Here is a 14,100-nt window from a genome sequence, read left to right as displayed (position 1 = left end):
CCTTGGGCAAGGTAGGATTGAACCTTGGCCCCCCTCTCTTGAAGCCTTTAGTTGAGAGAAAGATTAGGCAAATCCACATTCCATGATTTAAACCCTTAACCAAAGTTTAAGAGTGTGGCGGAACCACCCGAATTATTCCAGCTTAAGTGCTCAAGTCGCACCCTTAAGGGCAGCAACACACTTAAACAGGAATAACCCGTCAGTCCCTCGGATCTAGTCCGATAAAGCCACTTACCAGGATCGAATACCACTAGCTCACTCGAAGGTGAGGCACAGAGAAATACAATAAAACATAATACCACAAATTTAATAAGTATCATTAGTGATTACATTATCGGAGTTTCAGAAATAATAACCATAAATTTTAATGCAGCGGAAATAACTAACGGAGAAGAACCGAGTAACATGGCGAAGCCTGGCCACGCTACTCCTCCTGGTCCTCTCCTGCGGAAGCAGTAACCCACTCGACCGTCTATCCCGGTGGCAGGGATGGAGGCCAAGTCACACCATCAACCAATCACCCTAAGGGGTACCTGCAAAAATTGTGCCACAAGCAAGGCTGAGTATACTAATACTCAGCTAGACTTACCCGGTGTGAGGAGTCTATACTCCTCTACCTCTAGACATGCAGCTGTTTGGCTGTGGGGTTTGGTTGCCAAAAGCACTAGCTGAATTTCTAAGTCAAGATTTTAATTTAGTCAAAGTTAAGTGTGACTCTCTTAAGGCTAAAAGTGTACTATCTATTCATACAAAGTAGCAAACATTTTAGCAATCAACATCTTATATCATCTCCGCATCATTTCACTTGTTACTCAATGTAGCAGCATGGATCAAGCAGTCTCATTAGCTGCGAGAAGCAGACGATTCGAATCGAGTTTTTATCCTTGCAAGGTAAACCTAAACACACGACATGTAGGGGCACTCCGTCCCCACACATATCAACCGTCCCCATCGATTCCCCGTCAGCAGATCAGGGCTCACCGCCTTGGCGTACAATGCCTCACTGACCCCGACTGGCCGTCGTGCAGTGACCGCACTTGTACCCACCATAACCGGAATGGGAGACCTCGTCTCAGGTCGCGTGAGGGGATATGTCCACTGCCAGGTTCACTCAGGCTTACCGATTTACCATATTTCTCGGCATATGTTTAGTACGTTCAAACGCTTGACTCACGGTACCACACCTTAATCCTTATTCCAATTTCCACCTCGTAGACAACCAATCCCCATGGATTGTTGTCCACAGACCAACATCATTATGATATAAAAATGGATACAACCAATTCCTGACCTCGCGCGAGTGCTAGAAAAATCACTTGACTTCTACCGAGATCCCTAATTAGCAAAGCAGCTACTCGACCTAGTATACTAGTATCCATCTCAAAAGGAATCCTGAGTTCATGCAGCTAAGGTTTCAGTCAACTCCTACACTTAAGTGCACAGTACAAACCTACAATCATTAAGTGCAGTAAAATAGCATATATAACGGTTATGCATAAAACCGGGGCTTGCCTTTAATTTTAACACTTAGATAGTGTTTGCTGGGGGAGGTACTCGCTTGGCGAGCATCTACTGGTCATGTCCATCATTCTTCAGGTCGTCCACCAACTGCATCTTGGGGGTGGCACCACATCACTGGCTCGATCACCATCTCTCGGTCCTATATGAGGTGCAAGATGCATATGTATGAATATAATGAAAGTAGCACAAAAATAGCACAAGATAGACCTAGACACATTGGCGAACCAAACATTAATTAGTATGACACTGCAACAACTATACGCAAACACTAGTTACTTATGTGTCATTGGGCACACGTAAACACCACCACTGGAAAGGCAACGATCACTACCTACAATTAACCAATGCAACACAATATCACTCGTACAAGCATTTATTTAGTTGCTACGACTTTTCATTAGTTCTTCTATTGATCACACAAAAGCATCACAAATACAAGTTTAATAGAGGACCGATGCATCAATGTCGATGGACTCCTCTATCACAATCAACTACAGCAAGCAAGCACATTAATCATGAAACACATGTTAACCTAAGTTTAGCCATGACAAGTCTATGTCCGTTAAGTGCTAACTAAGCATTTTTAGCCAAAATGGTGAACTAAATATTCATTTGAGCACGTGCAGATTTTTTAGGACAGCAGCACAGCAGCTACTTGTTCTAATCATAACTTTTCAAATATTAATCCAAAAATAGTAAACTATGACTTTCTGGAAAGTTTAGAAAGTGCTCTATAATTTTGGTATTTTCATCACAGCATGATTCAACACTTAGCAAAGTCGAATTGTGCAGACACAGCAGCTCTGTCCAGATTTGGACAGATTCAGGCTTGCAACTTCAAAAATTCACAAATGAAGATTCAGACATCCAAACAAAGTGATTTTAGACTTTCTGGAAAGCTAATTAAATGTTCTACAAATTATTTATAAACATCTCAAGGTGATTCCATATCTAACTAAGGATAAAAGGCACTAGAAGGCTTTGCTGTCCAGAATTGGACAGATTCAGTCTTTAGAGTTTAAACATCCTTAACTTAATCTTCAGATCACCAAAAATAGTGATCCAAGACTTTTTGGAAAGCTTAGAAAAAGCCCTACATAAATTTTATAATTACCAAGAAGTGATTCCAGTTTTAATCAAATCAAATATTTCAGTTTTCGAAATCTGTTCTGACAGAGGACAGAACACAGCAATCAGTTTGTAAATTTCATAACTCTTAAACCGTCAGGCCTTTAGTTATGAAATTTTAACACAGGCAAGATCAGAAAAGCATCTACAACTTTCTTATAATCTACAAGGACTGATTCAAACATTAACTTAAGCAACCAGTACAGTCTCTGAAATCTGTACAGAAATTGGACAGATTCAGTTACTGAATTTGTAAAAAGCATAACTCCTAAACTGTGAGTCCTATGGCTGTCAAATTTTAACACAAGTAGGATAATAAAGTTATCTACCACTTTTCTATAGCACATATCTATAGAAAACATCATTTAGTTTATCAAACATACAGCACTAGAAAATCACTGCGTGCAGTCCAAAACAGCAATCAACACATTTCAGCTTCTATACAATTCAAGAATTGCCGCGTTCTAGAGACTTGAATCATTCTAGCACTTTACCATTTCTTAGAGTTAAATTAATTAAATGAGGACTGACAAGTAGACTTACAAATTTTATCCAAATCATTTAGTGCACTAAAATTACCACATTCAGTTAACAAACGCATTCACCACAATCATCAAATCCGGCATATACTTATATCTAAGCGCTTTTCACCCACTAGTCCGCATTTTAGTTTAGACACCACACGAGCACTATAGATTTTTACCCGCGATCATCACCATGCGCATCTAGACTACAACACGCAATTCATCGGGACTACAAGCTTAATTAAAGTCATCTAACCAGTCGTCTAGCTAGAGCAACGACACAACCCGCTGGACAGCATACACGTCGGCTTGCCTATTATTATCACAATTCGTGACACAACATATATAACAATCACTTAACACAATCAACTCCTACCTGACATGAGTTGGCTAATGACGTGACCATTTCCCAATTACCATCACACATCACCTTTCGCCATTTTTTTGGATGACCGGCATGACACACAGCTATTGTAATACATCTCAAGTTCATTCAACCCATCAGTGGAGCACTAGCGCATTTCAGAAACTTTTCTAAGACTACGACGACAAGGCATCGATTTTATCATGTTCATACAAGCATTACAAGCGTGTTTACAAAACCTATCGGTTAACTTGATCGACACACTATCCATGTTCTTTGCCTTTCAAATTTTTATCGCACAACAAGAATCATCCCCTTTTGCTAATGACACCAATAATACCTACTGACCTATGGTTTACCACCCGAGCACAGTTACACGCCGCACATTAGTTTCTAACATGATTCTCGCATAACTCGTAATTCAATTACTCGCTAGCCATAAATCACGCACGACCACTACCACATCGACCGGTTAATTTATTTGGACACCGCCTAGCGTACCACTAGTATCCCGCATTTTGGCTCGACTTATAAACATAGAGGAAGTGATACAACGACCAAACATTTATGTCGAGCACAATTATTCATGACCACATTTATCGACTAGACAAGTGAAACACTAACCGATCGTTCGCACATCTCGCCTTTAAAACACGAATCACATGTCACATAATTTATATTTTTAACCCACGCTATCCTACGCCACGATGAATACATAAGATATATTTAACATAGGCTAACATCTTAGCCGACTGCGGAAATTTCCAAGCATTCTTTACGCTTTATTAAATTTACCACAACTAACACACTAATTTACGACGAAGTGCTTTAGCAAATAATTAATACATCCGCGAACCAATCTCTACGACGCACAAAAGAACTATCGCAGCCACACATATATATATATATCCAATCCAACAACAAAATAACACATCGGCTCACCATATCAAATCTCCGTCGTGGTTGCTGCACATGTGGCGTGAAGACGAACGCGTCGTCGCGCATGGACGACCAAAGCAAAGCCGGAGGGCGTGGCTCGCTGCGGCGATTCGTCGAGCACTCAACGCGCGAGGCGAAGGAGCATGCTGCTGCGGCGTGCAACTTGCTGCGCAGATCGGCGGTGGAGCTCGCTGCTGGAATTTTCTGAGCGCCCTGGACAGTGAGCTGGGCGGCCAGGGAGGAAGGGGGCTCGGCCATGGGCGACGGCGACTCGCTGCGGGTGCCGTTTGGTGGGGAAGATGGGGAGGAAATGGAGCAGCAGCGCTGCGCATGGATGCTGCTGGGCGCCGGACAGGGGTAGAAGAAATGGGGCTTGTGCTCGCGCGCAGGGAATCCTCGGCGCCGTGGCTGCTGACCGGAGTTGGAGCTCGGCAGCAACAGAGGGCGGCTGGCCATGGAGGAAAGGAGCTGCTGCGTCGCCATGGACCTGGACCTCACCGAGGTCAGCCCAAGGAGCTACAGCGCGCAGGGAGAAAGGCTGCCTGCTGCAGCGCGAAGAAGAAAACAGGGGCGTCCATGGAGGAACGCAGGTAGGGAGTCGGGTCTGGGCGTCCATGGCTGCTGGAGCTTCTGCCCCTGCGCGCACCAAGCAGGGAAGGAGGAAAATGGGGCGTCGGCTGCTCTCCTGCAGGGAGCAAGCGCCAGGGAGGAGGGCGCCATGGTGGGGAGCGCCTGCTCCAAGGGAGCTCGGCCATGGCGGCTGATGGAGATGGAAGCCGTTGGCCATGGGAGGGAAAAACTCCTGCTCGCCATGGACAGAAACAGGGAGGGAGGAAGGGCGTTGTCCCTGCTACAAGGGTGCCGAGCGCCATGGCAGCTGCCGTGGGATGCCTGCTGCGCGATGGAGAAGAAGACAGGGAGGCTGCTGCGGCGGCTGGAAAAAAAATGAGGGGTGGGAATGCAAAATAGCCCAAGTGCAAGGAGAGAGGGCTGCTATTTATAGAGAAACCCTAGGGCTAGGGTTGCTTAGTGGGCTGGGCTGGGCTGGGCCAAAACACGTTATCGGGCTGCGCTAAATTATTTTTCTGAATAAAAATGCTCCCGCGGAATTCGTTTCTACAGAGAACAGAGCGAATTAGAGTTTCGGCGAATGGACAATTGAGCGATTAATTCGGCCGAGAGTCTGATTTGATTTCGCTCGGAAATTAATTCCCTACGTGTGATTGGAAAATAAATCGTCCTGAGATTTGATCGACTTTGGATTTTTAGTCGGAGAAAGCGAATCGTGATATTTAAAAATCGTTGCCGATGTTGATTTTGAAATCGGATTGGATACAGAGATGCTAAGCTGAGTCGAGTAAGATTTGATCAGAGGACGACATATTGATTATTTCGTTTGTGAGTATGGACTCGGATTAAAATAGTTGGACATCGATCGAACATCGAGAAATTGGATTCGGACACAGCGCGACCAGCAACTGTCGAGCGTTTGATTAATATGAGCTTCAGACGAGATTTATAAATCGAGATTGAATATCGAGATTGCCTTCGTGCCGAGGATAAAAGTTTTAGCAGGCTTCAAAAATTGGCCTTCTATGAGACTGAGTAACTCCGAATTCGGTGAAACGTGAATGAATAATCTAGATAATCAGGGACATACACAAGAGAGAAATAAAAATTTTCACTGAGCATCCGAGATTAGGACAAATCTCGTGACGTAACACGAAACTGACACCTGGGGTGTCACAGCCTTCCCCCCTTAACAAGAATCTCGTCCCGAGATTCGGATGAGGATATTTAAGGGTGGAGAAGCATGTAACTCCCAGACTGAAGATAGATGCAAAATTATGAGATGGGATCTGATAAGATAATGAAGATAGATTTGGATAGAATATCGTGGCATGTTGAGACAAAATGCAGCGATCACTTTGAGATAAAGTCCACAAAAGATAGCACACCAGTATAGTCTCGTAATGGATCACGACTATTAACCGCGATACCAGCGCGTGCCGAGCAGCTCAACCATGTGTGCACCATAGTAAGCTCTCGGTCTCGTCGCGGCACCATCAGTCGTCAGTCATGATGCCATTACCAACGTAACCAATGAGAAATCCACATAGCACATATAGATGGAGCCCATGAGAGTATGGCTCAGAAAATAAGAATGTGATCAGAGTTGAAGCAGAGATGGCTGGCAAAAGAGCATCACATGAGAACTCTTCAACTCCGCGAATTAGTTTATGATCAACATGGAGATTATCAGATCAGATATTAGCACGAGATTTGATATGAGGATGAACCGACCATGAGATCAAAAAATAGATTGTTGAGCTTTTAGAGACATGAGAGAACCAAGGACAACAGCGAAATCCATTAATCCACATGGATATGCCATTTAGAGATGAGTTGATAAAACAAGCGTCATGATCCTCGGAGAAGGGGGTATGAGAACGACCAGAATTAAGAGATTTAGGCAAGATCAACATCTGATACTTGAGAACAGGTTATAGCAGATAACCAGATAATAGGGCAGAATCAATAGGGGGTCCCGAGATTCGGATGATAAAGCCAACATGATTCATAAGAAAAAGGATTACCATATCCAGGTGAAAGGAGAGGTAGGCAACAAGATCAGCTGGATGATCAACAGGAATGTTATGAAGTTTTAGGGGCAAGGGTTTATGGAAAGAAACATGGCCTTGATAGGGTTTGCGCAACTAGACACCAAACAACATTTTTTTTGTGACATGTGCAGAAGGAGACTTGGGTTGATCTAGCGGTCAAGCTATGGGTGTCTATAAGTTGTGCAGGTGCAATTTCAAGCGTAAACACCTAAACAAGCACGTGATTTGATTTTTTTTAACAAAGGTTTCACTTGCTAAACTCAAGGTTGTTTGGAGGGGGAAATCTTTTCATGAGCAGAACAGACAACATGTTTTTTTTTGTAAAAAGGGTTGAACATTCAGAATACCACCTAGATAGCACGGCAAGAGAGACACATAACACAACCTAACAAGACTTACCAATCTGACACGAGGTAAGACATTTCTAACATAGCAGCACATCACATTATTCACAAGTTCTTATTATTGGAATAAAGGTGAGAGAAGCATGTTGATGCACAAGAAACAATTATGCGACAATCATGATGCATGCTCATTCTAGTCGTCTTCTCAGACCTAACTACTTTATCGGATGCTTCTACAGCATCCTTATTAGTAGTAGTAGTAGCCTTTATGGCCTAAATAACTAGCCACCTAGCTACCCATCTATTTCCTAAGGCTTCACGTCCTAGGTCTATCCTGATCGTCCTGACGATCTATCCAACATTAGTTTCTAGCAAGTTTTACTTTTAGAAAATGTTGGTATTCATGACTTATTGACTTCTCTGTGATGGTATTCGCTCCGATACCAGCTGTGGCGGAACCGCCCGAATTATTCCAGCTTAAGTGCTCAAGTCGCACCCTTAAGGGCAGCAACACACTTAAACAGGAATAACCCGTCAGTCCCTCGGATCTAGTCCGATAAAGCCACTTACCAGGATCGAATACCACTAGCTCACTCGAAGGTGAGGCACAGAGAAATACAATAAAACATAATACCACAAATTTAATAAGTATCATTAGTGATTACATTATCGGAGTTTCAGAAATAATAACCATAAATTTTAATGCAGCGGAAATAACTAACGGAGAAGAACCGAGTAACATGGCGAAGCCTGGCCACGCTACTCCTCCTGGTCCTCTCCTGCGGAAGCAGTAACCCACTCGACCGTCTATCCCGGTGGCAGGGATGGAGGCCAAGTCACACCATCAACCAATCACCCTAAGGGGTACCTGCAAAAATTGTGCCACAAGCAAGGCTGAGTATACTAATACTCAGCTAGACTTACCCGGTGTGAGGAGTCTATACTCCTCTACCTCTAGACATGCAGCTGTTTGGCTGTGGGGTTTGGTTGCCAAAAGCACTAGCTGAATTTCTAAGTCAAGATTTTAATTTAGTCAAAGTTAAGTGTGACTCTCTTAAGGCTAAAAGTGTACTATCTATTCATACAAAGTAGCAAACATTTTAGCAATCAACATCTTATATCATCTCCGCATCATTTCACTTGTTACTCAATGTAGCAGCATGGATCAAGCAGTCTCATTAGCTGTGAGAAGCAGACGATTCGAATCGAGTTTTTATCCTTGCAAGGTAAACCTAAACACACGACATGTAGGGGCACTCCGTCCCCACACATATCAACCGTCCCCATCGATTCCCCGTCAGCAGATCAGGGCTCACCGCCTTGGCGTACAATGCCTCACTGACCCCGACTGGCCGTCGTGCAGTGACCGCACTTGTACCCACCATAACCGGAATGGGAGACCTCGTCTCAGGTCGCGTGAGGGGATATGTCCACTGCCAGGTTCACTCAGGTACTAGGCTTACCGATTTACCATATTTCTCGGCATATGTTTAGTACGTTCAAACGCTTGACTCACGGTACCACACCTTAATCCTTATTCCAATTTCCACCTCGTAGACAACCAATCCCCATGGATTGTTGTCCACAGACCAACATCATTATGATATAAAAATGGATACAACCAATTCCTGACCTCGCGCGAGTGCTAGAAAAATCACTCGACTTCTACCGAGATCCCTAATTAGCAAAGCAGCTACTCGACCTAGTATACTAGTATCCATCTCAAAAGGAATCCTGAGTTCATGCAGCTAAGGTTTCAGTCAACTCCTACACTTAAGTGCACAGTACAAACCTACAATCATTAAGTGCAGTAAAATAGCATATATAACGGTTATGCATAAAACCGGGGCTTGCCTTTAATTTTAACACTTAGATAGTGTTTGCTGGGGGAGGTACTCGCTTGGCGAGCATCTACTGGTCATGTCCATCATTCTTCAGGTCGTCCACCAACTGCATCTTGGGGGTGGCACCACATCACTGGCTCGATCATCATCTCTCGGTCCTATATGAGGTGCAAGATGCATATGTATGAATATAATGAAAGTAGCACAAAAATAGCACAAGATAGACCTAGACACATTGGCGAACCAAACATTAATTAGTATGACACTGCAACAACTATACGCAAACACTAGTTACTTATGTGTCATTGGGCACACGTAAACACCACCACTGGAAAGGCAACGATCACTACCTACAATTAACCAATGCAACACAATATCACTCGTACAAGCATTTATTTAGTTGCTACGGCTTTTCATTAGTTCTTCTATTGATCACACAAAAGCATCACAAATACAAGTTTAATAGAGGACCGATGCATCAATGTCGATGGACTCCTCTATCACAATCAACTACAGCAAGCAAGCACATTAATCATGAAACACATGTTAACCTAAGTTTAGCCATGACAAGTCTATGTCCGTTAAGTGCTAACTAAGCATTTTTAGCCAAAATGGTGAACTAAATATTCATTTGAGCACGTGCAGATTTTTTAGGACAGCAGCACAGCAGCTACTTGTTCTAATCATAACTTTTCAAATATTAATCCAAAAATAGTAAACTATGACTTCCTGGAAAGTTTAGAAAGTGCTCTATAATTTTGGTATTTTCATCACAGCATGATTCAACACTTAGCAAAGTCGAATTGTGCAGACACAGCAGCTCTGTCCAGATTTGGACAGATTCAGGCTTGCAACTTCAAAAATTCACAAATGAAGATTCAGACATCCAAACAAAGTGATTTTAGACTTTCTGGAAAGCTAATTAAATGTTCTACAAATTATTTATAAACATCTCAAGGTGATTCCATATCTAACTAAGGATAAAAGGCACTAGAAGGCTTTGCTGTCCAGAATTGGACAGATTCAGTCTTCAGAGTTTAAACATCCTTAACTTAATCTTCAGATCACCAAAAATAGTGATCCAAGACTTTTTGGAAAGCTTAGAAAAAGCCCTACATAAATTTTATAATTACCAAGAAGTGATTCCAGTTTTAATCAAATCAAATATTTCAGTTTTCGAAATCTGTTCTGACAGAGGACAGAACACAGCAATCAGTTTGTAAATTTCATAACTCTTAAACCGTCAGGCCTTTAGTTATGAAATTTTAACACAGGCAAGATCAGAAAAGCATCTACAACTTTCTTATAATCTACAAGGACTGATTCAAACATTAACTTAAGCAACCAGTACAGTCTCTGAAATCTGTACAGAAATTGGACAGATTCAGTTACTGAATTTGTAAAAAGCATAACTCCTAAACTGTGAGTCCTATGGCTGTCAAATTTTAACACAAGTAGGATAATAAAGTTATCTACCACTTTTCTATAGCACATATCTATAGAAAACATCATTTAGTTTATCAAACATACAGCACTAGGAAATCACTGCGTGCAGTCCAAAACAGCAATCAACACATTTCAGCTTCTATACAATTCAAGAATTGCCGCGTTCTAGAGACTTGAATCATTCTAGCACTTTACCATTTCTTAGAGTTAAATTAATTAAATGAGGACTGACAAGTAGACTTACAAATTTTATCCAAATCATTTAATGCACTAAAATTACCACATTCAGTTAACAAACGCATTCACCACAATCATCAAATCCGGCATATACTTATATCTAAGCGCTTTTCACCCACTAGTCCGCATTTTAGTTTAGACACCACACGAGCACTATAGATTTTTACCCGCGATCATCACCATGCGCATCTAGACTACAACACGCAATTCATCGGGACTACAAGCTTAATTAAAGTCATCTAACCAGTCGTCTAGCTAGAGCAACGACACAACCCGCTGGACAGCATACACGTCGGCTTGCCTATTATTATCACAATTCGTGACACAACATATATAACAATCACTTAACACAATCAACTCCTACCTGACATGAGTTGGCTAATGACGTGACCATTTCCCAATTACCATCACACATCACCTTTCGCCATTTTTTTGGATGACCGGCACGACACACAACTATTGTAATACATCTCAAGTTCATTCAACCCATCAGTGGAGCACTAGCGCATTTCAGAAAATTTTCTAAGACTACGACGACAAGGCATCGATTTTATCATGTTCATACAAGCATTACAAGCGTGTTTACAAAACCTATCGGTTAACTTGATCGACACACTATCCATGTTCTTTGCCTTTCAAAATTTTATCGCACAACAAGAATCATCCCCTTTTGCTAATGACACCAATAATACCTACTGACCTATGGTTTACCACCCGAGCACAGTTACACGCCGCACATTAGTTTCTAACATGATTCTCGCATAACTCGTAATTCAATTACTCGCTAGCCATAAATCACGCACGACCACTACCACATCGACCGGTTAATTTATTTGGACACCGCCTAGCGTACCACTAGTATCCCGCATTTTGGCTCGACTTATAAACATAGAGGAAGTGATACAACGACCAAACATTTATGTCGAGCACAATTATTCATGACCACATTTATCGACTAGACAAGTGAAAGACTAACCGATCGTTCGCACATCTCGCCTTTAAAACACGAATCACATGTCACATAATTTATATTTTTAACCCACGCTATCCTACGCCACGATGAATACATAAGATATATTTAACATAGGCTAACATCTTAGCCGACTGCGGAAATTTCCAAGCATTCTTTACGCTTTATTAAATTTACCACAACTAACACACTAATTTACGACGAAGTGCTTTAGCAAATAATTAATACATCCGCGAACCAATCTCTACGACGCACAAAAGAACTATCGCAGCCACACATATATATATATATCCAATCCAACAACAAAATAACACATCGGCTCACCATATCAAATCTCCGTCGTGGTTGCTGCACATGTGGCGTGAAGACGAACGCGTCGTCGCGCATGGACGACCAAAGCAAAGCCGGAGGGCGTGGCTCGCTGCGGCGATTCGTCGAGCACTCAACGCGCGAGGCGAAGGAGCATGCTGCTGCGGCGTGCAACTTGCTGCGCAGATCGGCGGTGGAGCTCGCTGCTGGAATTTTCTGAGCGCCCTGGACAGTGAGCTGGGCGGCCAGGGAGGAAGGGGGCTCGGCCATGGGCGACGGCGACTCGCTGCGGGTGCCGTTTGGTGGGGAAGATGGGGAGGAAATGGAGCAGCAGCGCTGCGCATGGATGCTGCTGGGCGCCGGACAGGGGTAGAAGAAATGGGGCTTGTGCTCGCGCGCAGGGAATCCTCGGCGCCGTGGCTGCTGACCGGAGTTGGAGCTCGGCAGCAACAGAGGGCGGCTGGCCATGGAGGAAAGGAGCTGCTGCGTCGCCATGGACCTGGACCTCACCGAGGTCAGCCCAAGGAGCTACAGCGCGCAGGGAGAAAGGCTGCCTGCTGCAGCGCGAAGAAGAAAACAGGGGCGTCCATGGAGGAACGCAGGTAGGGCGTCGGGCCTGGGCGTCCATGGCTGCTGGAGCTTCTGCCCCTGCGCGCACCAAGCAGGGAAGGAGGAAAATGGGGCGTCGGCTGCTCTCCTGCAGGGAGCAAGCGCCAGGGAGGAGGGCGCCATGGTGGGGAGCGCCTGCTCCAAGGGAGCTCGGCCATGGCGGCTGATGGAGATGGAAGCCGTCGGCCATGGGAGGGAAAAACTCCTGCTCGCCATGGACAGAAACAGGGAGGGAGGAAGGGCGTTGTCCCTGCTACAAGGGTGCCGAGCGCCATGGCAGCTGCCGTGGGATGCCTGCTGCGCGATGGAGAAGAAGACAGGGAGGCTGCTGCGGCGGCTGGAAAAAAAATGAGGGGTGGGAATGCAAAATAGCCCAAGTGCAAGGAGAGAGGGCTGCTATTTATAGAGAAACCCTAGGGCTAGGGTTGCTTAGTGGGCTGGGCTGGGCTGGGCCAAAACACGTTATCGGGCTGCGCTAAATTATTTTTCTGAATAAAAATGCTCCCGCGGAATTCGTTTCTACAGAGAACAGAGCGAATTAGAGTTTCGGCGAATGGACAATTGAGCGATTAATTCGGCCGAGAGTCTGATTTGATTTCGCTCGGAAATTAATTCCCTACGTGTGATTGGAAAATAAATCGTCCTGAGATTTGATCGACTTTGGATTTTTAGTCGGAGAAAGCGAATCGTGATATTTAAAAATCGTTGCCGATGTTGATTTTGAAATCGGATTGGATACAGAGATGCTAAGCTGAGTCGAGTAAGATTTGATCAGAGGACGACATATTGATTATTTCGTTTGTGAGTATGGACTCGGATTAAAATAGTTGGACATCGATCGAACATCGAGAAATTGGATTCGGACACAGCGCGACCAGCAACTGTCGAGCGTTTGATTAATATGAGCTTCAGACGAGATTTATAAATCGAGATTGAATATCGAGATTGCCTTCGTGCCGAGGATAAAAGTTTTAGCAGGCTTCAAAAATTGGCCTTCTATGAGACTGAGTAACTCCGAATTCGGTGAAACGTGAATGAATAATCTAGATAATCAGGGACATACACAAGAGAGAAATAAAAATTTTCACTGAGCATCCGAGATTAGGACAAATCTCGTGACGTAACACGAAACTGACACCTGGGGTGTCACAAAGAGTACCAAAATGTTTACAAAAGACAGCAAAGTAACTTTACAAAAAGACCCCTAAAAGACCCCTAAATCAGCCCTAAGTGGAGAACAC

The 14,100-nt window shown here is 43.7% G+C and overlaps 1 protein-coding gene across 1 annotated transcript; it reads right to left on the bottom strand.

Annotated features, from left to right (window-relative positions):
• Nucleotides 1–281: 281 nt before the first annotated feature.
• Nucleotides 282–5,436, bottom strand: LOC109945255 (uncharacterized). Its single transcript, XM_020551100.1, has 2 exons — nt 4,480–5,436; nt 282–533 (listed from the first exon to the last, which is right to left on the bottom strand). Exons 1-2 carry the CDS (start codon nt 4,957–4,959, stop codon nt 510–512), a joined length of 504 nt encoding a protein of 167 aa, XP_020406689.1. The 5' UTR covers nt 4,960–5,436; the 3' UTR covers nt 282–509.
• Nucleotides 5,437–14,100: the final 8,664 nt, after the last annotated feature.

Source organism: Zea mays, chromosome 3 (assembly GCF_902167145.1).
Source record: "Zea mays cultivar B73 chromosome 3, Zm-B73-REFERENCE-NAM-5.0, whole genome shotgun sequence".
Classification (NCBI taxonomy): domain Eukaryota; kingdom Viridiplantae; phylum Streptophyta; class Magnoliopsida; order Poales; family Poaceae; genus Zea; species Zea mays.
Note: the sequence above shows the minus strand (reverse complement) of the source record. Positions and strands in the feature narration are given on the sequence as shown.